Source organism: Poecilia latipinna, unplaced genomic scaffold (genome assembly GCF_001443285.1).
Source record: "Poecilia latipinna isolate Pla-1442-1.1 unplaced genomic scaffold, P_latipinna-1.0 Scaffold1080, whole genome shotgun sequence".
Lineage (NCBI taxonomy): Eukaryota > Metazoa > Chordata > Actinopteri > Cyprinodontiformes > Poeciliidae > Poecilia > Poecilia latipinna.
In genome coordinates, this window is record NW_015113696.1 from 181,260 (window position 1) to 203,664 (window position 22,405).

A 22,405-nucleotide genomic window follows, 5' to 3' on the forward strand; every position below is an offset into this window, starting at 1 on the left:
ATCTCTGCTTCAACTATACTAGGCAGGTACCTTTAAAACAGGCAGATCCATCTTCTCTCTATCTGACAGAGGCAGCTAAAAGGCTTTGGTAATCCCAGTTTCAACACAGGCATCTGGAGCGGAGACAAGTTCCACCATTGATTAGATTCCCCAATCAGTGCATACATCCTACACCAGCCTCGCTTGGTAGTCTGGAGGCAGAACAAGGCCTGATGTGCAGTAATTGTTTCCATAGGTCAGGCGGAGGGGAGAAAAAAAAAAAAAAACAGCTCAGGGCCGTGATGAAAGGGAGATGGAAAGGGTGAGGAATATTGTTGTTTTTTCCCCCCAATTAAATTGTTTGTCAAACCCTTCACAAAGGGTTACGCAGTTTATCTGTTTAAAATCAATACGCTCGTCTCAGTGTGAAAGCTTGTCCCGACACAAGACAGGCCCATTAATTATTCTGTTCTGTGTGCTATCACTGAGCTGCTCAAGGTTGAGCCTTATCTTTTCTTATTTCAAATCAATAATTATCTTCTACCGTGTGCTCGCGCTGCCTCTTAGAAATAGATGTGCTTTTTATTCAATGCCTGTAGTCTCTCTCTCTCTCTCTTGCGCTCTGTTTTTTTTTTTTTTTCTTCTTCTTCTCTCTGTAGCAACCGGTGAGGAACGCAGAATGAATAGGGCATTCTTATCACTGGAACATTAGGGCATGATGGGAGTAGACGGCAAAGACTGTGGCGCATAAAAGCGCTGAACACAAATGAGTCACGATTCAAACGTCGACTGAGGCCTTGTTCCTCGTCTTCTGACATCTTCTAATAAAGTGAAGTGAATGTTGATTTGCACAAAGGCTCTAAGATGTTGACATGATTAAGGTACCGTGGCCTGCAATGCATCTCATTCAATTAGGAAAACTGGAAAAGTAAGTGTATTTCTGTACTCGAATGCAGAAAGTGAAACTCGCACGTTACAAAGAGTCGCTGCAGTTTTGATAATTATGGCTCAACAGTAATAAAAGCACAAAACTTTAGATTCTCAAATAATAAGAATACTACAAAAAAAAAGCAAATAAAGCAAAACTTTGAATACAGAAACGGTGTGCTGTGGCAGTAGTAGTCCACCAGTCAGTCACTGACAGCCTCCACAATAAGGACAAGTCCCAAAATGTAAGAGCTATAAAAGTGTGCGCATAAAGTCTAGTATGACAGCACATTTATGGAAAGTTAAATGGAAGGAAAAAATGTTCAGCCACAGGTTTAGCAGGTTAGTGAAGTAAAGCTCACTGAAAAGGTTACGGCAAATTCACAAGTTTCACAAGGTGTGCCTTGCAGTTTTGGTAAAGTAGACAAATGCAGAATCGAGGAATATTAAGTTGAGAGGAAGGAAAAACTGCGTTAAGAGTAAACAAACACCAACATAGGGATAAATGTTGTTGCATTCATTTAATTTAAGTTTATTTGATAGGTGCAGACACACATCGACATAGACAAACTGAACAGAACAGTAGTCCCATGTTTGCATCATAGTGTTTATAGCAAAAGCTAATGCACAGCACATTAGCTAGATGGGGCTAAAAACTAGTAGAACGTGAAATAGCAAGGTTTGTGAAGCAAAGCCTACTCTGGAGTTTTGGAAGAAACACAAGGTCTGTACTGGGTGTTTAAGTCACTTCTGAATGAGAGAAAATATCAGGATCATCTTAGCTAGGCTAAGGAGAAAAAGGTCTGCAGTGCTCAAAGGCCCAAAGTCTTCCTTTCAGATTTAAGAAAATTTCTAATTTCATTTGGAAATCAAGATCCCAGAGTCCACAGGAATAGTGGAGAGACAAAGAAACCAGGCTGCTTGAGATCCAGCGACAAGTTTCCACCGGCAGTGATGATTCAGGGAGGCATGTCAACTTCTGATGTTGATTAACTTGAGTTTGATCAAGTCAAAGGTCACTCAAACCATGTACCAGGAAATTTTCAAAGCGCTTCCCGCTTCCCTCTCCTAACGAGCTTTTATGGAGAAGCTGATTTCATTTTCCAGCAGGACTTGGCGCCTCTCCACATTGCCAAAACTACCAGTGCCTGCTTTAATGATCACGGTGTTCCTGTGTTTGATTAGCCAGCAAACCAGCCTGACCAAAAACCCCATGGAGAATCTCTGTAGTGCTGTCAGGAGGAAGATGCGGGACACTAGAGCAAACAATGCAGATGAGCTAAGGGCTGAAATTAAAGCAATCTGTGCCACAGTCTGACTCTTTCCACTTGTAATTCATGCAAAAGGAGCCCCGACCAAGTGCTGAGTCGATAAACTGTGCAGTGCACGGTCATACGTCTCAGCATGTTGGCATTTCTGCATCAAAAATCCTTTTCCGTTGGTGGTATGCAGCATTTTAACTGTCTGAAAAGCAAACACTGAGAGTCCCTTAGCTGTTAGTCATAACAGAAAACTTGAAATATATCCCTCTGCGTGTAATGAATTTAGCTCCACTTGGAATTAAATTACAAAAACAAAATAGCTATTCAGTGATGTTGTAATTTATTGAGATGCACCTGCATTTAGGAACCTTGAGCCGAAAAAAAGTCCTGCCGCGACAAAAGGAGAAAAAAAAAAAAAAAAACCCGGCTTCGCTGTAACAGAGACTGGATGCACAATTAATGGCTGCACAATTACATGGTCATAATGGGTGAGTAATTGCATTAGAATGCAGAAACAACAAATGTGCATCCCTTTAATAATCGGCCGATCCGGCAGCAGCAACAGCCCATTTGTTGGCATTAGCCGAGAACTGCTGTTTGTACTTAATTAGGCTGCGCTCAAGGATTTAGATGGTGGGGGTGAAATCTGCTCACGGAGAATGAGTTCATATTATTTCCTCTAAAATGTCACAGGTTTTTGGCTTCACGCTGCAGAGGGTGGCGTTGTTTGTCACACTCTGCCGTGTGGATGTAGTGCGCGTGTGCGTGCATGTGTGTGTGTGAGTGAGAGATAGAGGATATGAAAGAGAGAAAGAGGGACACACTGGGGGAAGAGGAGTGGGAAGAGGGAGCGTGTGTAAGGAAGGATGGGGGGGCTTCTGGCGTTCTCTCGAGGATTGAGATTTGAAGCCGGAGCACAAAGCCTTTGAGACGTTCCCCCTTATCTCGGTGGTTGATACCAGGATCTGGGTGATTCAGAGCGCTCCGTGTGAATAATTCCACCAACACCCCCTGCTGTGGGGACCATATGGCCCTGTGTGAACTTTAAGCACACTGGGAGTGTTGCTGCTCACCAGTCGGGCCTCCCGATCTCTACCCCCGCACAGGCAAGGTGTAAAGAAATGATCAGCACAGATGATATAAGAACTACTTCACATGTATGAAAGCTGCTGCCATTAATGTGGCGGCTGGTGGGTGGGGGGGTAGAGAGGGGGGCGAATCAAAGACGACTAAAAATAGCCCTGAGCATGCTTTTCTGAAGCGAACGCGCCGTATATTCAGCGGCTGAGACGGCCCCCCGTTTTAATTATAAAACGCTCTTTAAAAGGTGGGGAGTTGAGGAGGTGATGGATGAGAAGGAAGATGTAGATTACATTTGTTACATCCCCCCTTTTGACTAGTGCTGTTTCCTTCTGGCACCACCTGCTGGCAGCTGCCAGCCACCAAACAGAGGCATCTGCAGCTCCGGCGACGACGAGCTTTAATTATGATTGCATCAGCCATCCCCCTCGTGATGCAGCGTGCAACCTTTAAACGCAGAAGAAAGAAAAAGAAGAAGAAAGAAAATAAAAAATAAAAAATCAACCAGCCCCACAACATGTTCATGGAGATTTACCTCATTTTCCTGAAAATTTTTTAAGACGACTTGTTTATAATTTACAAGGATGCAGATTCCTCCCAGCCTGGATTTATGCCCCAAATCGTCAGATTCGCGCTTATCAATAAAACATTAAGAGAGCGGCACGTCTGGCAGCTGAACATGGTTTTGATGTCTCAATTACCAGTCGAGAGCGATTAATTTCTACTTTCTCTTTGGTAAGGAGGCGGGCTGATGGATGCAGGCTAGTGACCTTTGGCCTACACTGCACAAGAAGAGGTTTGTATCAGCGCTCTGTAAAACAACAAGAGATCTGGAAAATAAGAGGTGGCGATGGTTGTGGTAGTGTGGCGTTATAGCGTGTCTACACACTCAGTCAAGCATCGGTGCATCCAGTGAAGTGGCACATGCAGCCTCTGCATGCAATCTTGCATGTCTGCACACACACACACACACCCCCACCCACTAGGTGGAGTGTTTCTTCTCATGACAAGCCGGGATAGCTCCACTGGGGGTTCCCGGTCCTCTAGATTCAATTCGTTATTTATTAAAAACGCAAGAAATAAAGAAAGAGGCAGTAGAGTCAAGTGTGTTTACAGAGCAGAATCCATCACACACACACACCCACGCACACACACACGCAAACCCAAGAGTGTTTAGCATGTACTCAGTGAGAGAGGGCCTTTGTTGTTTCCTTGCCGGTAAGCAGATTGAGCTGCAGCAGCAGCAGCAGCAGCAGCAGCAGGGGTGTGTAAGATGTACACAGACAGCGGGGTGTTTGAGTGGAGAGGCACCTCCACTGATCTCCTGTGTCGTGTGATGATGTGTGTGTGTGATGTGTGTCTCAATCCAGTGCTGATCCCCCTGAGTCAGCCCCCGTCAGTGATACGAGCACCCCCCCCCTCCTCCCTCCCCCACTTCCCATCCCACCGCCACCCCCCCTTCCCTCTTTGCTTCGCCATCCGGAATGCTAATAACAGCCAGCCACTAACGCTGCGGCGATGAATTATTCATGCAGCAGAGGGTCACACGGCATAATGAGGAGTTTACTCTCATTCTGGATGTGATTGTGACGCTGCTAATCTGCATTTAGCACAGAGAAACAGAGAAAAGGATGGAGGGAGGGGGGGATGCAGGGAGGGGAGGGAGGGGGGGATTACAGAGAGGGAGGAGGAGAGAGGATGAGCACTGATGAACTTAATTGCTGTGAGCAAACAACCTCTGAAAAGAGTCACGCCATCATCCCGAGATGAGAAAGTAAACAATTAATTATCATTGGACAGAGGGAGTCATAAAGCAAATGTTTGAGCAGCACCAATAATCAGGAACCCCCCCCCCAACACTTTCTCTTCGAGGTGAAAATACAATCACTATAACAATGACTCACTAATTTGACACACTAATAATTATTAGCTCTAATAAGACATGGCTAACAATCCCAGGAGGGCCTTGGGTCCATGCTACATTATGAAATACCGCTGGTTCAGAACTACTTATGATAAACAGTCACGCGGAAATAAAAAGTTGATTTACCTGCACTCTGATTTACAGCAGAAACAGGAACGTTTTCATTACATAGCTCCCTGTGGAGAGCTAGCTGGAGGTAGAAACAGCAGGCAGCTGGTGCCACCTGCTGGAGACACAATGTGCATGCAATAAGTATGCAAGTGGAAGGTCGAAAATGGTCAGCAGCGCCACAGGAGACGTATGTTCACATTAAATAAAAAGCGAAAACAATGACAGTTTCACATAAAATCGAAACTTTGTCAGGGGAAAATCCTTTCCTAAAATATATTAACAGATGCTGGTCATTTCGCCTGTTTACCTTCTCATATTTGTGCAATTTTGGCCTTTTTGGCACAGCTTTAACAAATAATAAAGTACATTTTATACTCTGCTCTGCTAACTAATGCAATACTTTGCACTGTGCAAAAGTAATCAAACAAAACTTGAATGTGTCAGTTGATTTGTAGAAGCTGCAGATCTGGCTGCATCTCAAGTACAGTGCGGCCTCCAACAGTTGTTCTTCCACTTTGGATCAGAAAAGGCCGATCAATCCATCTTCCTATCAACTCTGACCAGTTTCTCCACCTCTAAAGCCTTCACACAAAAGTCTCTAATAGTTATTTTTTTGTTTGATTCATGGAAACCGTCAGCATGTTAAAAATCTTGGGAAAATAATATGCAAAAATAAAATTGAATGAGAGACTTGAGAATTTTCTGATTAGTTAGCTCCACAATTAAAACAAAAATAATTAACTAACTACAGAGCGAAACATGCTTGATAATAACAATTAAGTCAAGGATGGTGACTTGTTTGCATGAAATATGCCAACCCAAAACAAGTTACACGATCGCATCTGACAATATCTGTCTGAAAAAGCAGGGTTCTCACAAGTGGAGGAAGTCACACGCAGCGCTTTGGTTGAGCTGGTTTCCGACCTCAAGCTCAAAACCTACTTTGAAAAACCAGCATCTGCTGAAAAGGAGATGCCTTATAAGGGCAGCTTGGAAACCACACGGGAGATACTGTCTAGAGAAAAAGAAAAGCCGACGCAGCTACTAAAACAAGATAATGCAAATAATGTAAGCAGTATGGTATGAGAGGCAGACGGAGTTGCTGCTGCATCAAAATGAAATGGAATATGATTGAAAAGTTTATCAGTAGACATGTTTATTGCATACATTTGTGACACAGAATCCAAATTCTGCTTTTTCTGAAAATTTGAATAATACATGAGACCAAACAAAAAAATATATTTTTAAACAGAGAAATGTCAATGTGCCGCACAGAGTATTAACTCAACACTTGGTCAGGGAATGCATGAATTACTGCATCAATGGAGTGTTGCATGGAGGCAATCAGTCTGCTGAGGTGCTAAGGAAGTCCAAGTTGCTTTCCCAGCTTTAGTTGCTGCAAGCAAAACTTTTAATAATGGAGATAAAAACCAAACGAGTTGCTGCAATGCAAATGATGCATATAGCTATTTATTTTCATTCATCAATAGAAAACTCAAAATTATATACATACATATATGCTTGTGATCCCTGAGAACAAAGTAAAAGCAGCACTTCTTGCAGACGATTAATCAGCTGTCAAAACACAAAAGCCTACACAGCTGCTGGGGCTTACTCTGAACACAAACAGAAGAAGAAGAAGAAGAGGAGGAAGAAGAAGAAGGAAGAAGAAAGAAGAAGAAAGAAGAAAGAAGAAAGAAGAAGAAATAAAGCACCAACTCCCCAGCCAGTACTAACAGGGACATAGACGCTTTCTACTGTATAGCAGGCAATTTCTCAGCCACAACAGGATTATATGGGCTCTGCTGCGACTAGATAATTGAATTCAGGAACGGCCACAGTGCACTGCATCCAATGATCTCTCTCCCACCAGGGTGATGGGAAGAAAGAGGGGCAGAGGGGAGGGGGAAGCTTGTGAATCGTGTTACACCAGATTCAGTTGTGCAACAATACCGTGAGTTGAGAGAAGTTGTAAGCCTATTGAGAGCTTCTTTTTTTTTTTCTGTAATTAACCTATTTGTCAGGATAACGTTTGCAGTTCATCTTTCTGAGATGAGCTACTTTGTGGATTACATAATGTTAACACTTAGTTTCATTTATCAAGCAGCCAAAGAGTGAACGCTCTGGGTTTTATCCAAGAATCTACATAAAAAGGAAAAAAACACCGCACGTTTCCAGTGATGTAACCTGACAGAGATGAGAGTGAGCGCTCCTGTGTGTTGAATTGGTGAGGATATGCACTGAAATGTATTGTGACAGGAATTAACCACCAAAGCTGCTTGTTAATCCTGCCCTGACCTTGTGCAGAATGTACAGAGAACAGTGTCTGTGGGGCTAAAGATAACGCCGCAGCCTTTGTGCTGAAGGAGAACAACACTGCTGATGATGCTGCTTTGTGCCGCCTCTGCTGCCCAAGGTCACGTGTGTCCTTTTGTGGAGTAACAAGACCTGACAAGGTAGCCTTTTGTAGCTCTGATGTACTGATATGTCCACGGACCGTATACAGGGTCTTGCAAAAGTATTTATTTGCCTTTTTTTTTTTTTTTAAATCCCTTTTTTCACATTTTGTCACATTACAACCACTATCTCTGTCGGGGCAAAAACGGTTAAAAACTTTCCTGTTTTAGAACACGACGTTCCCATGTGGCCACGAAGTAAGCCTGGCACTCTGCAACTCCGGTTATTATGAAAAGAAAAAGCAGGAGTTCACTGGGCAAAAGGGAACAGACGGAAGAAGACGCTCTGGTCAAATCCAAAACTGAAATGTTTGGGCTAAATGAAACACACCATGCAACCAAAAACCACTCCAGGTCACCGTCTCCTTGAAACACGGTGGTAGTTTCAAGGAAACTGGTCAAAATTGACCAAAAGATGGATGGAGGTAAATGCAGAGTAGGGAAAAAAGACGGGAGACCGAGGTGAAGGTTCATTTTCCAGCAGAACAACCCTAAATATACAGCCACAGACATCTAGTTTCTTTGGGAAGGTGTGAATGTGCAATCTACCGGTGCGGATAAGGGAAGTAAGACTCTCGCCTGCCTAAAAACATAGGTCTCGGTCCGCTTCAAGTGAATCAAATCTAGGAGATGGGGCACACCGCAGGGCATTGGAGGTAAACACGACCAAAACAAATGTGTTTGTAGCAAAATTGCCAAGAGAAATGGCTCACCATCACTTCAGAGAAAAAGTATACCACAGCTGCTGGTAAACTCTCACAAGAAGGATGAAGTTTTCAATTACTTAGTACAAAAATCGAGGCTATTGGATGCATCTTTATAGTTGAATAGAGTCACACGAATGTGAAAAACTTGGTCAAAAATATATGAATAAAACTTGATAAGCTAAGAAAAAGTGGCAGTTCAGGAGGCGAAATGGACAAGTGTTCTTAGTGTAAACAACCTGATGGCAGCTGGTTGTAACTTAGCAGTCTAAAAACTGACATGGTGACCTCCTTAATTTAACTCTAAAAAGAGACCTTTAAAGTTTTGGGAGTTTTTTTTGTATCGTTGTTCCAGCTGTTTTGACTTTCCAGTTGTTGCTCAGACTAGAGACATGGTGAATTTCCCTAGTATCATGTAAAGACAAATAGGGCTCCAAGCAGCGTAATATTTATACTTAAATCCCAGGGAAACAGAATGTTACAGCCCACAAATAAAATAATAATAATAATAATAAAAAAATCAGACACTGTGACCAAGCTAAAAATTAAGAAATGCTTCAATTACATTTATTTTTTATTAGAATCTTTTTCTATTTTCCCAGATGAAAGAAAAGACAGATTTGTTTTTTAAGGATTTTTACATATCTATACCACGGCTGCCTATAATTATGAAGAGCGCTGAGGTTTGTGTGCTTTTGCTAATGCCACATATGCGCCGTCGTTAAGGCTGGGGTTCTCACATTTAACTGATATACAAATGTGCAGCTGTGGGGTAGGAATGTTCTCAGAAGGGACATTTGACACTTGCTCAGTGAAAGAAAAAGATTCATCTGTTGCACTCTAGCAAGTGTGCCGGAGGCACATTTTATACTGGCAGTTTTACTTTACAAGACGAGTAAAATGTGATAAATAAAGCTTGTAAAAAAAAAAAAAAAAAAAAAGACACAAATCAAACATTTGAGAAATACCACCAGAAAGTAAGTACTGAACACATTTAGTTCTTCTTCTCCTTAAATGCACTTCTAATTAGGCATGTAGCTTACACTAGACAACAACTCAAGCAATCTTAACAGACAAGTAAAATAAAAAAAATAAAAAAACACTTTATAACGTGCAATTTGAATAGGGTAGTAAAATGGATTGACGCAGAATATAAATACTGAACACACGAAGAAACGAAGCTGCCAAGAGCAACAGCATTCCAAGAAACAGAGTCATTTGAAAGTAACCCTGCTTCCTCTCAGTGCAAAAGGTGAACCGCAATAAAAAGGTTTCTCATTACCAAGGTAATGCATAAAGCAGAATGTCATCATGGGTAAACTTTAATAGATTTCTCAAGACCTTTTCAACGTTTTAGTTGCAAACACACTGATGGAAATGGTTACGTACGTAACAACTATGTAACCATAGCTACCATTATTTATTTGTTAACTAAATATCCCAGTTAACAACCCTGGGACCATAACCCAGGAGCGAGTAAATATTTAATACATTTCAGCTGGACTGTTCATATAAATTAATGAATGAGTTAATTAATATACTTTATAAATCCCAGAGGGAAATTCACAAGGACACACATTCTTACTCCCCATACTTTCATGTCATGGTTACCTACTTCAAATATATTTTTATACTATAAAGTAAGCTCAATAACAATTAAAGACATAAGCTTTCAGCCAATTATTTGATATCAACATTTTCAACCCCAACTATATTATTGAACACTCTTCTATGTAAAGCTCTCAGTTGTATTTGCTTAAGCATAACTTAACCAACTTGAGGTGCAGAACTCTTTATTTTGCAGGTTTGCAGGATACATTTCCTTAAGCAGGCTTGTTTAACCAATGCATTGTGGGGTTTGTAGTTTTATCACAGAGTAAGAACACAGATTTTTCTTTAATGTTTATGGAAGAAGTAAAGACTGAGTTGGCATGTAATATAAAACCTCATATACAAACATTAGGTGCATTTAAAACCCAAAGTTACGATTAATAAAACTAGGCCTTTTGAAAACTTTAAACGACGTTACAGAAATCCAGTTATCAATGTTACGACATTGCTGTAATTTCTCCAAAACTTCAAAGATGGACCATCTTCCTACTTACGGGATGGTACTCTTTTGTTTTGAAGATTTTGAAGGAGAATTTATCTTTTAAAGAAAAAGAAATCATCTGTACTCTTTCAAACAGAAGGCAGAGGCGAACATAAGGTCAGCTGAAAATCAGATCTCCGAGTTTGTTCGTGTAGTTCTTGTTTACCCTCCGTGTCAAAGAGTGTGACGATCTGCACTCAGGAAAATGCGGGTATGGTTTTGAGGAAGCTCATGAAGTTACTCTGCATCTGCCTGGAATGCTAAAAATGCGGGTCTGGAAGGGGAGCAGACATGCTTTGGAAAACCGTTTCAATGAATTAAGCATGACACAAAACACACACATTGAAATCCAAACCTTGTTTAATCCTATACAATTTATACCGAGGTGATTGTAGTGTCGGACTTCAAAATATTAGGTAGTGCCAAGCCTCAAAGCTCAGTTGGACCATGGTTAATTTATAACCAGGCTATTCTGAGCGCAGCAAACAGTGCGAAGATGCTGTTAGTGGGGTATGAATGACGAGTGTAACCCTTATTTGGTTTGCCGTAATTTTAGCAAGATACTTTACGCTACAGAAAGACCATGTGGTTCTGCCGGTGTGTGTGACTCACAAGGCTTTGTGTTTGTCTTCAGCCAAGATCTGGTCGTTTGGTTTCAGTCCAAACCTTTCACAAAGAAAAAGGGGAAAGGGATGGTCAATAACCTTATTGTGTTTGTGAGTTTTAGGTAACTTGTAAGTAAAATCAAAGCAACTACTGACACTCACTTGTCAAGGAAATCTTTGTCCACCACGGCTGAGATGTCCAACAAGGGATTTCCCATCCCAAACAGCATGTTTTCACTATGAAGGAGGGAACAAAAACATATTGTATTCTGCAGACTCCCACATAGTGGCTAGGAGAGAGTGGAGGAAACGAGCAATCGGTGCTACGCTGTGAAACAGGAAATCATCTGGTTGGGATTTGTTGTCTTAAACAACAGAAATTTCAGTCAAGGCGCGCACCCCTGTTTTACTGCTTTACCGAGATTGACTCTGCCATCGTTACGTCAGCAACATGTGTGAATTTCTAGTTACCAAAACATGCACATGTATGTTATGTATTTTAATTTGGGATTTTTTTTTTTTTTTTTTTTGCTTGCACAACAATTGTATCTACAAATTCACAGCAATAAGATATAGTGGGCAAAGTCTGCTCCTGACAGGAAATTTTATAACAGCTCAACTAAAATCAGGTCACTTTAAATAAGCAACACAACACAACGACAGGAAATGTCTGTTATTCATAAGATGAATATAATTATTCATTTTATAAAGATGAATAATTATACTTTCGGAAGCGGTTTGTCTTGGTGAACATACACAATATCTCTCCAAACAATATTTTTCAATTAAACTAAGCAAAACACAGGGGGTAGAGTAAAAGCATTTCCTCAAAACATCAATCTTAACAGCTCAACTGCCCTTTGCAGAGTATTTCCTGGTTTGGATCTCACCTTGGTGTTGGCATGATGTCAGAAAATTCCTCCATAAGATTAAATGATCAACAGTTTTCCCCCCTCTCTGACAAAACCAACGTGCTTTCTGAGTCCAGGAACTAGCGCTCCACTTTGGACCAACCCTAATGTTGGTCCAAAGAGTGGGCTGGTCTTTGGTGACCTTCTAGGCATGTGATTGGCTACACATTGGGCAAATATTGTAGGACTTTCAGTGCTGCATTTGAGGTCAATGAAGAAACTAGAACTTGCCATGTAACATGGTCAGCCCTGTTACATTAGCCAATATCATTTTAAGATATACGATATAATTTATGCATAGCCATTAACTCGTCATATGTTAATTAATAAAGAATTTAAAAGCTATAAATCAAGATATGTTAATTCATAGTTTCACCGCTTTTGGTTTATAAATGCACACGTTTAATCAGAATCAGATGGCTTGGGGCATACACGTGATGCATAAACGGGGATTTTCATTTTCTGTTGTATTTATAACCCATATACCTTCATCAGAGAAGAAACATTTATTTTCTTGTGTATGCATTATTGGTCAAAATCCGTGAAGGTTATACTTTAAAAAAAACAACAACAACACAGAAACAGTTGTCAGCCAGGAAAAGCCTGATCTGTACATCTCTACCTAAAACTAGTTTAAGTGTATTAGTAGCTCCCATTAAAAGTTTATCCCGCAAAATTACAAAACACAATACCTGAGAATAATAATAATAATAATAATAATAATAATAATAATAATAATAATAATAATATATTTTCTAAAACAATGATTCTTTACACTATTCTGAAATACTTAATGACTTACACTCAGCAGTGTTTAATGGAAACCTTAGAGAAGAGTTTACGGCTGATATCTTGCTTTCCCAGGCCAATTGAACGCCGCATGGTTCACTTCATTGATTTGTTTCATTTGTAAACAATCCCACAAGCTCATCGTTTGTTTATATTCATGTATCATTTCTTTAATGCTAACAGTTAAATAGTCATTCCGAATATTATTGTTTTGCCGTTAAATATAAGCGCTACTGGTTATTTTCTCATAAACAAAACGTGACTCAAACACTGCCTTAACTTCTTACTAAACCAATAAGTTTATTTCTGGCTTGTTTAACACTGTCAACAATTTATCTTTGTCAAAATAACATACTTCGTTCTTCCTGATTCGTTCTCATTAAAAACTCTCTTCTTTAAAGGACAGTTAGAGGTTGGATGTATGCAGCGACTTTTTTTTTTTTTTTTTTTTTTTCTCCGTGTTCCAGTCATGTTGTGAAACCATGAAATCACGGCAGTCTGCTAGCCGTGATTTGTTTCGTCATGACCCAATAAGCGGAGTACATAAAGAGTCTAAATGAGAGCGGGGTACAGAGGAGGAAAATGCAGGCTTGAAGCGCCTTCTCCCCGCAGCTCCAGCTGTCAGTTAACACAACACCAGAGACGCTAGCTGCAATTAACGGCTAGCAGCAGCGGCGGCTAGCTGCGCGGAGCTCGGCGCATCACTTCGCTTCACAAAAAACAGCCCCGTTTTTGTTTATTTTAATAGTTTTTTTTTTTTACCTCAACGCCGTCTTCATCGTCGAAGTCGACGCGGCTGTTTCTTCCTTAGACATCTCTCTTCACGTGTTCAACGCTTACGTTGTTGATGATGAATCTCTACAGCCTCTTTTCCTCTCTGGCAGGGGAAGAGTAGCAGGAAGCTACCGCTTCCTCCTCATCAGACGATAAAGAACAAATTGTTCGACCGCATGGAAAATAAACAGGGGGAAAAACGAGTTTATTTGTTGTTAGGAATCATTGTGCTTACTCACTTTACGGAGAGTCAAAGTTATGGTGGTTCTTTCCTTCTGGTTGAATTACATCAAGTTCCCCTTCAAAGGTTGCCTATTCCAAGCTGATGAAACGTTTTAACATTTAACGGTGCTGAGAGTATGGATTCACAAGCAAAACTTCTACATGCATTGTTTTTCTTTATTTGAACTATTTAAATAAAAACTACTCATAATCACTATTAAAGTTGCTGCAAACCTTCAGGGAATGTTTCAAGCATATTCAAACTATTAAAGTTTTTACAGAAAACGTTCCCTTGTAGTGCTACAGTCATACTGTCAATGTTTTACCCAGCATCCTTTGCAAAATATCCCCTGAAGGTTGCAACGTAAAGCTTGAGAAAGAAATCTTTGATGGTTATGTGGTGAAATCTGTAGTTTCCTTTAGGAAACCATGACAGAATGCTTCCTGGAGATCACACAGTCAATACTGAAAGTAGTCTGAGAATAGTTCCTTTTAGACCTTAGAAGGTTGCACCATCAATGTTTGTATAGGGTGTAGTGGTGGCTAACTTTAGGAACCAAGAATAACACTCTTTGATGCAGTTAACACTATTGAATAGTAAATTACCTGCCCTAGTATAGCACTTTTATCACGTCTAGAGACTAGAAAGCTCTTTAAACAACAGTCATTCACCCTCTTAAACACACAATTGATGGATGTAAGCAACACTGCAGCCTAGAGGGCAGATTGACGGAAACGAGGCTGCTATCCAATCGGGCCCACCGGGCCCTCTGGCCACTGCTGTTTTGAGAAAGTGGAACATTATAAGAGAATATTTAGAGGTTTACTGACAGTTCACCAAAAGTTACATTTTGAATGTTAAAACTAACCAACAGACAACCTTTAGAAATGGTTTCCTGAAGGTTACATTGTGAAAGTTGTGGTTAACCATATGGTTATCCTTTAGAGGATGTTCTTTGGTTGTTCCGTCTATATTGGAACGAAAAGTTTCGGAAGCCTATTCATAAATGCATCTTTGATTCTGTGATGGTTAGAACATGGGTAGCCTTTATCTACTAAGCTTAATGATTGTTGGGTAAGTCTTTAAACCCTTCACTACATCTACTCTCATTGAATTATTGCGTTTTCTGAGCCGACTGTCTCAGTCTTAAAACTCAGCCATGCAATAATTATGTCTCCCAGGGAACAGACAGTAAACGCAGAGGTGGGTTGTAAATCAGGAAGAAATTGTTTGCGCTCCTGTGTTGAGCTGCTTTGGTTGACTGACTTGATAGCATCAGAGCAAAAAGACTACATTCGTTTCTACTGATAAAAAAAAAAAAAACAACAAACAATCTGAGTGTTATAAAATGCTTTATTACAAAATTGTGAACAATGCTAAAGCAAAATTATCTTTTAGACCCATTATATCCCAACCAAGTTGCATAATTTTTTGTTGTTGAGGGGAAACGTGGTTTGCATAGAGTATTTTGTGAGTACTTGAAAACGGCTTTCAAGAAGAATCCTGTACAATAAGTGTTCTGAACAAATTAACACCGACAGCTTGTACAAACAACACGAAACATCTGAAAATATTAATCGCAAAACAAGGCACATCAGTTTGTTAGACGTCTAAAGTAAACTTCCACAAAAAACAAGGAAAAAAAAAACCTTCAGACGTTTTAAAGTATCTAATACAGAATTACCATAAAAGGTGATCAGTTCCGTTTAGTGTATCAAGACAACTTAGATTAATAGCTGCAGTTACTGTGCTTTATAATGAAGTGTTGCTCATTCTGTGCTATATAAATTTACATTTCTTTCAAGAATTGTGCACACACACAAAAAGAAGTGAACATGTGTCCCAAAAACAAAAGCGGGAGGTTTTATTCAAACTCTCATAGCATACTAGGAATAGTAAACAAATGGCTTTTAGGCTACATAAAGTAGCACAAGGCTGTTTAATAGATGTCATCTTAATGCAATCTAGAATGATTTGAATGAGTCAAATCAGAAACTTGTTCCCTAAATTTCAACTCAAATATGAATTATGGATTAAATAGAGTGTGGCTGAAACATCTTTGGCAGAACTCTAGACTTCTACAACACAAAATGAAACAAATATCAGCATTTCTCTTTCGCTTCATGAAGTGCAGAATCTCAAACGGAAGCAACGCAACTTATATTCCATCTGCACTGAGCAAATACCTCTGCTGTACTTGTAACAACTCCTTAAGTTTATGTGCTTATCCAAGCAAAGCAGAAGCAATTGTGATAATAAAATATTCAGTATAAAGATATAAAAAATGTTTTGTAATTCAGTTTAACTTAATGTGGCCTGAATCTCGGAACGTCCACACATAATTACCCTCGCATGATATGAAATCTAACCTCTGATCAATATATAAATATGCATATTTCAAGAAGTCTTTATCATAACCCCTAAAATATATTTCAAACTAATAGTCCCACCTTTTATATTATATCAGAACAGCAACCGCTACAGACAGGACATATGAGGGAGAAACTTTGCCCATATATAGACGTGGGGCAGTGTAATCGCTGCTTTGATGAAGCATATGTCTGTCCATTCATCGTCCCGGTGAACAGCTGGGCAGAACCAGCACCAAGCAGAGGACTGATGGCTCGTCTCTTACTGGTACCAGGGGGTCTTTCTGACCCAGTGGAGGGTGAAACCTGCATCTGTCCGGATCTTAATGGAGGCCGCCTCCGCCTCTCTGACAGTCTCCTTCACAGACTGCATCAGATTCTGGGCGTTGTGGACCAACATTTCAGTCGCCTGAAGCACAAAGAATAAAAAGGGATTCAATGATGAGGGAGGGTTTAAGTGATGCCTTTGCAAAAGATTCCCGAAACATTTGATTCCACACATCACTACCTAATATTAGTTAGTTTTAATTATCACTATGGACATGCTTCAGATTTTCAAACAGAGATTTTACATGTCAAATCTGTAACCACCACAGATTGTAAAGATGGATATAGATGAAAAATGAATGAATGCTCAAAGAAGATAAAATGGGCAGGGGTGATAGATTTAAGGAAAATGGAGAAATGGGTGGAGAGATGGATGAATGGAGAGATAATGGAGGGAGATTTGGATTGATAAATAGATGAGTGGACCAATGAATGAATTGACAGATACTGATTAATAAACAAATGGGCGACATGGATGGATAAACTGAAGGATTAAAAGATGAATTGACAAATGGAAAAACTGATGATTTAAGAAAAAAAGATGGATGACAGGAGGGACACAGTGAAGGATGCACAGGCGGATGGATAGAGATAATTTGATAGGATAAATAAACGGGTGGTTGAATTGATGGAGTAACATCTAGATGGTTGGATGGTTAACCAGATAAAGAGATGGAGAAAAAAAAAAGGATAAATAAATAAACACTTTTGTTTTCCATATTGATCTAAACATAAGAAACAAACTCCATACTTTTCTAGACTGCATGAGGACCATAACTATGTTAAGATAATATTAGGAAGTCGATAAATGTTCTCACCTGCTCAGACTCCTCCTCACTGATGTTGGTACGGCCCAACATGGTGGCCTTGACAGTGGACAGGATTTTGAGCTGAGTGCTGATGGTGGGAATGCGCTCACACACCTGAAATGAGGTCAAAGTGTCAAAAAATATACACTTTTTTTTTAATTAAAACATTATCAGTTTGTAACTTAAATGGTTTCTTTTACGGACCTGGAGCAGGTTGGTCCGGATTCGTTTGTCAGTACACTGCTTGGCCACTTCCTTCGCCAGCCGCGTGACTTCGTCAGAGGCTTTGGCGATGTCCTTGGCGCACTGGATCAGGGCGCGTTTGTTTCCGCTGCCTCCACGCACCAAACGGGACATCTCGGCCATGAGCAGGGCCATTCGCTTGGCAGCGCCGATGATGTCGTTTCCCTGTGAGGAACAACAGAATCAGCAGGTGCCTGAAAGCGTATTTGTTCTGTCTACCCCAGAAAACTGACATGATGGAGAGATCCACTGATGGTTGCTAAACAATTCTTATTGGTTGAATATTCCAAAATCTGAATGTTACAAGCTTTCTCTAACTTTAAAGTGACTTGAATTCTTTTTATTTTCACAGCCAGAGGTTCTTTTCTCTTCTTTTTCAGAGAATCAGCAGCTGAACACAATGTCCTTCTCTGCAAACTTTATTTAGGAATCCACAACAGTTACCGATGTCTATGCAATTTGGAGAGGCTTTACTTACTTTCTAAACTGTAACCACAATGGAACAATCTTAGGTTAATACATTATTAGGTTTTTCAGAGTTTTTCAAATCTCCTCCTCTGGACCTAGTGCTTTAGAAAGAGATTCCTTTGACACAGTTCAATGAAGGTGTGGCAATGACAATGAGATTTCCTGCTGTGCAAATGATAGTTGGCAGATTAACAGGCCACAGATAACTTGCATTTCACCTTCTAGTGTTATGTTTTCAATGCATGAGGTAGAAGCCATTATAACAGTTAAAATACTAACTCTTGTTTGAATTCTTGGACAAGAGACTGAGCTAATGCATGCCGTTTCCTCCAGGTACTAACAAGTCCAAATTGGTGCAACTTTCAATTGCACATACATAAAAAAAATAAATAAAAAAAATGCTGATAATGGCCCGGTTGCACATTGATCTGTGCTGTAAACTTTGTTTTAGTGAGTTCTTACTTTGCTGGACCATTTGCGGGCTTCGTCGTGAAGCTGCCTGGCAGCCACCATCATGGGCTCATTGACTTTCTCTCCAGCTTTGTGCTCTGGGAACTCCTCGTCTTTCTCCTCAGGAGGAGGAGGTCTGGGTGGAGGAACTTCTCCCTCTGGAAGAGGAGGCTTGGGCGGTGCTGCTTCATCGTTGAGCTGTACAGGTAAAGTAATTTGACAGGTAAGGCGCACAAGGGTTTGGACACTTGGGTTCTAAGTCGTGGTCGTCTATGTTCTTACGTTGAGTTGATCCAGCTCCGGAGGTGGTGGTGGGAAGTCTGGCTCTTGAGGCTGGAAGGCCTCCCTAACCTTTGCTACAGCTCCAAGAATCTTATAACCCGAATCCAAAAATCCCTTCTGAAGATCTGTAAAATAAAATTCAAATAAAAAAACAAACATATTTTTACTCATCACAGGTTCCAAATACAACCCAAAAAGAAATCCTTCTCATTAGCATTCGTGATTTACTTGGATCCTGGATATTTCCAGCCACTGCCTTTGCATTCATCACCATGGGAGAAATCGTCTGGCTCAGTTCATCTGATGCAGCTTTCACCATTTCTCTGAATTTTGGATCTTCGGAGTTCTCCACCTCTCGTTTTGCCACCAGAAGGATGCGGTTGGCTCGTCGGGCGATGCTGGTAGCGCCGGCCACCAGCATCTGAGGCTGGTGATTGGTCATGGCAACGCGGCATTTATCCAAGTCCTTCTTTATGGCGTCTTCAGAGGCGTCCAGCAGAGATTTGGTATCGATGGCCTCGTCGACCAAAACTGGTAAAGCACAGAAGACCAATCAGTAGCTTGAAGATTTGTTTAAATGGAAAACTATAAATACCACTAAAACATTTTGCACATTTCCTAGCAACCACAAATTACACCTCTTGGGGATTTTGTGTGACAAATCACCGCAGGGTAGCACACAATTGTGAAATGGAAGGAAAACGCTACACAGTTTTCAAATAGAAAAACAACCTGAAAAATTTGGCAGGCAGTTTTACAAAGACCTTTGTTACTTTGACTCCCCTAAATAAAATCCAGTGTAAAAGTTTCCCAGAAGTCACCAAATTCACCAATAGTAAAAAGTAAAAGTGTTCTGTGAAAGCTCCAAAGGTTTGCTTGAGAACCTTAATGATTAGAAGGCCTATTGTAACTCTGGAGGACTTGCAGAACCTCCACAACTCAGGTGGGAGAATCTATCAAGACAAAAGTTAGTCAGACAATCTAATAATCTCAAATTTCTGAAAGTGTTGAAAGAAAATACCAGTAAACATACAGTTGGCACAGCTGTGGAGTGTTTTACGCCAAAGATTCAATTTCACTCGATGTGCAAAGCTGGTAGAGATGTACTGAAACACCTGCAGCTTTAACTGAGGTGAAATGTGGTCCAACAAAGAACAGCTGAATACACCACACCTTTCAGTTTTTTTATTTACACAGTGATGTATTGTTTTCCCTGTTTTCTCTATTACAGAGTTCCAACAAAACTCAGAAAAGCTTCTAGTTGTAATGTGACAAAATGTGGAAAAGTCCAGGGGTGTGAATACTTTTCCAACTTACCAGTCATCTTTTCCACATTGTCAATCCACTGATTCTTCATGGTCTCAAAATGTTCATATGCTGCCTGGTTACCAGGGTTTCTCAGCAGAATGCGAGCAGCGGAGACCACCTAAAAAAAAAAAAAGCAATGAACTAATTATAACGAACAGATGTGAGAAACTCTTGAACCGTTTCTGTGGCTTTTGTTTCAGGGAGGAGGTCAAACCAGAACAGAAAACCACTCAGCCTTGACCTACTTGTGGTGTTAGGTCTCTGGTTGACTTGACGGCAGCCTGGATTCCCTCCACTGTACTCTTGTTCGCAGTGCCGACTGCGGCCGCCTTCTCGGCCGTGGCGCCGAGTCGGTTGGCGTGGTTCTCGAAGTTGGCGGCTCTGTCCTCAAAGACCTACACATTCAGAGTAAAGTTGGGACCCAAAAGTACTGACAGAAAGAATACAGCACTCTGCCGATTAATGTCCCAGTGACCTCGTCTCTGTTGGGAGCGTCGAGGGGCGCCGTAGCGGCCACTGCCAGCAGCTTGATGGGGGTGGTGGTGTCACTGAAGATGTCAGACACTTCCTGAGTCATTGCCTCCTGCATCTTTCCTTTCAGGTCCTGAGAGAAGGATGAACACATATTACCAGCAAACTAGCAACCTCATGAAATCTTTGCTGATTTTAAAACACGCGATTTCTTAGTTTTTATAAAGTAATATAAAGCATATTTAAATATAACCCAGTTTACAAAATTGGGTTATATTTAACAGACATTTTTTTCAGATATTATGAAGAAATATTTGGACATTTTTCTTAAAAATTAGAATTTTAGCATTAGTTTGGTCAACTTGTTCTTCTTGTTACCTTAAAGAATCAAGCAGAACTGAAAAGTGACATGAAACATTTCCAGAGCAAGTATGAGAAAGCACTAGTTTTTACTTTATGAACCAAAAAGTATCAATATATATTTTAACATATATGCCACTGAAATTACAGTATTTTGTAAGGTCCAATTAAAATTTTTAAAAAAAAAAAAAAAAAAAGAAAAACAACTCATTTCAAGCCTAAAATTTCCCAGAAATCCAAAATAACCAGCTTTTATTTCATCTACCAGAAACAACCAGCAGAGGGAGCCATTTCATCATGTATGAATCCTGAGCTCTCCCTGTGGAGTTTTCTTTGAGAGCTGCTGGTGGAGTGTGAGTAGCAGTCTTACTTTCAAGGCCTCCTGGAGCTGCTGAGCCACGGCGCGTGCCTGCGGGGAGTCCCCTTCGCCACGGGCAGCCAAGTCAGCCAGCTGGGCCATGAGCTGCTCCACCTGCTCACACTTCCCCATCAGCTCCTGCCTGTACGGGCCCTGCAGAGCGTTGGCCAGCCGGCGGCCCTCGGCCACCAGCCCACGGATGGCTGCCTGGCCTGAAAGCACAAAACGCACAGGAAACGTTTTACAGGCTTGAATGCAGATTACTATTTTTGAAACAGAACTGATAAGAGGCAAACTGAAGTTCCTTGTTTGTTTTTTTTCCCTGTGCCACCAAAGCAGCAAATTTCTGTTCTTGATTTATGCTGCATCATAACACTTGTTTCCTTTGTAGCTAGACCAGTTTACTTCCTGCAGGCTATTTTGACTTCAGTTCCACATAAAATTCTAGTAAATGTAAAAATGCCAAAAGCATTGCTGACTTTTTTTTTTTTTACTTTTTGCACAAAATTAAATTACTATTATACCATTACTGTTATTATTTAAGTAACAGATTACAAAATAGTTACAAGGATACATGATTTTTGTTTACAAATAATCTGCAAAACTTTCCATTTTAGTCTTATTCCTAGAAATAAAATTCAATGCAACCAACTTTCTTCAGTTGTCACCTAGCTGGTAAATAGTGTCCACCCTAGTATAACTTATTCTGAGTATACATACTGAGCTCTATTCAATGTTGAATTTTTTTTTATATTGTGCAGTCTTAATCAAAATACACGATTCTGGTAGAACACGTGACAGAAGCTCCAAAAGAATCGAAGCTGCAATGGAGGTTCATCTTCCAGCAGCACAATGACTGTAAACCTACAGCGGAAGCAACAGTGAGTGGTTTACATCAAACCACTTAGATGGCACAATCTGACCTAAAGCTAATTGAGGATTTGAGGTAAGACTTGCAGATGATTGCCATCCAATCTGACAAAAATATTTTGATAATAAAAAGGCCAAATATTTCAATGTTTTTGCAAAGCAGGTAGCATACTCAAAAAAACCTGCAGTGGTAATTTCAGCTAGAGGTGATTTTATAAAGTTTTGACGAAGGGGCGATGGAAACAAATGAACA

General features: G+C 40.4%; 3 protein-coding genes across 7 annotated transcripts in view; all 3 read right to left on the reverse strand.

Moving 5' to 3' along the window:
- Positions 1–12,105, reverse strand: part of LOC106959444 (histone acetyltransferase KAT6B-like) — a 192,207-nt gene extending 180,102 nt beyond the window's left edge. Inside the window, exon 1 of the mRNA XM_015052014.1 lies at positions 12,083–12,105. The gene's annotated coding sequence lies outside the window, so the exon portion shown is untranslated. The remainder of the gene's footprint in view (positions 1–12,082) is intronic.
- The window catches only part of adkb (adenosine kinase b), a 179,619-nt gene extending 165,552 nt beyond the window's left edge, over positions 1–14,067 (reverse strand). For 2 of the 5 annotated variants that reach the window (XR_001427353.1, XM_015052008.1), the window contains exons 1-4: positions 13,854–14,057; positions 13,603–13,752; positions 11,303–11,377; positions 11,148–11,201 (exon numbers count right to left, since the gene is read on the reverse strand). Coding sequence is in view for 4 of the 5 variants with exons in the window: in XM_015052008.1 (XP_014907494.1) it covers positions 11,148–11,201; positions 11,303–11,377; positions 13,603–13,655 (182 nt within the window). In the remaining variant the exon portion in view is untranslated. Of the gene's footprint in view, positions 1–11,147; positions 11,202–11,302; positions 11,378–12,030; positions 12,134–13,602; positions 13,756–13,853 lie in introns of those variants that run through there. The other 3 variants (XM_015052011.1, XM_015052009.1, XM_015052010.1) reach the window with 3 other exon arrangements.
- Positions 14,068–15,172: 1,105 nt separating this feature from the next.
- Positions 15,173–21,494, reverse strand: LOC106959441 (vinculin; the record flags this gene model as incomplete). The annotated part of the gene is made up of 10 exons (XM_015052007.1): positions 15,173–16,615; positions 17,352–17,456; positions 17,547–17,750; positions 18,516–18,701; positions 18,786–18,910; positions 19,014–19,316; positions 20,103–20,211; positions 20,339–20,488; positions 20,569–20,697; positions 21,295–21,494. Coding segments are annotated over 10 exons (1,658 nt in total), but the record flags the coding sequence as incomplete, so codon positions are not given.
- Between the last annotated feature and the right edge of the window lie 911 nt (positions 21,495–22,405).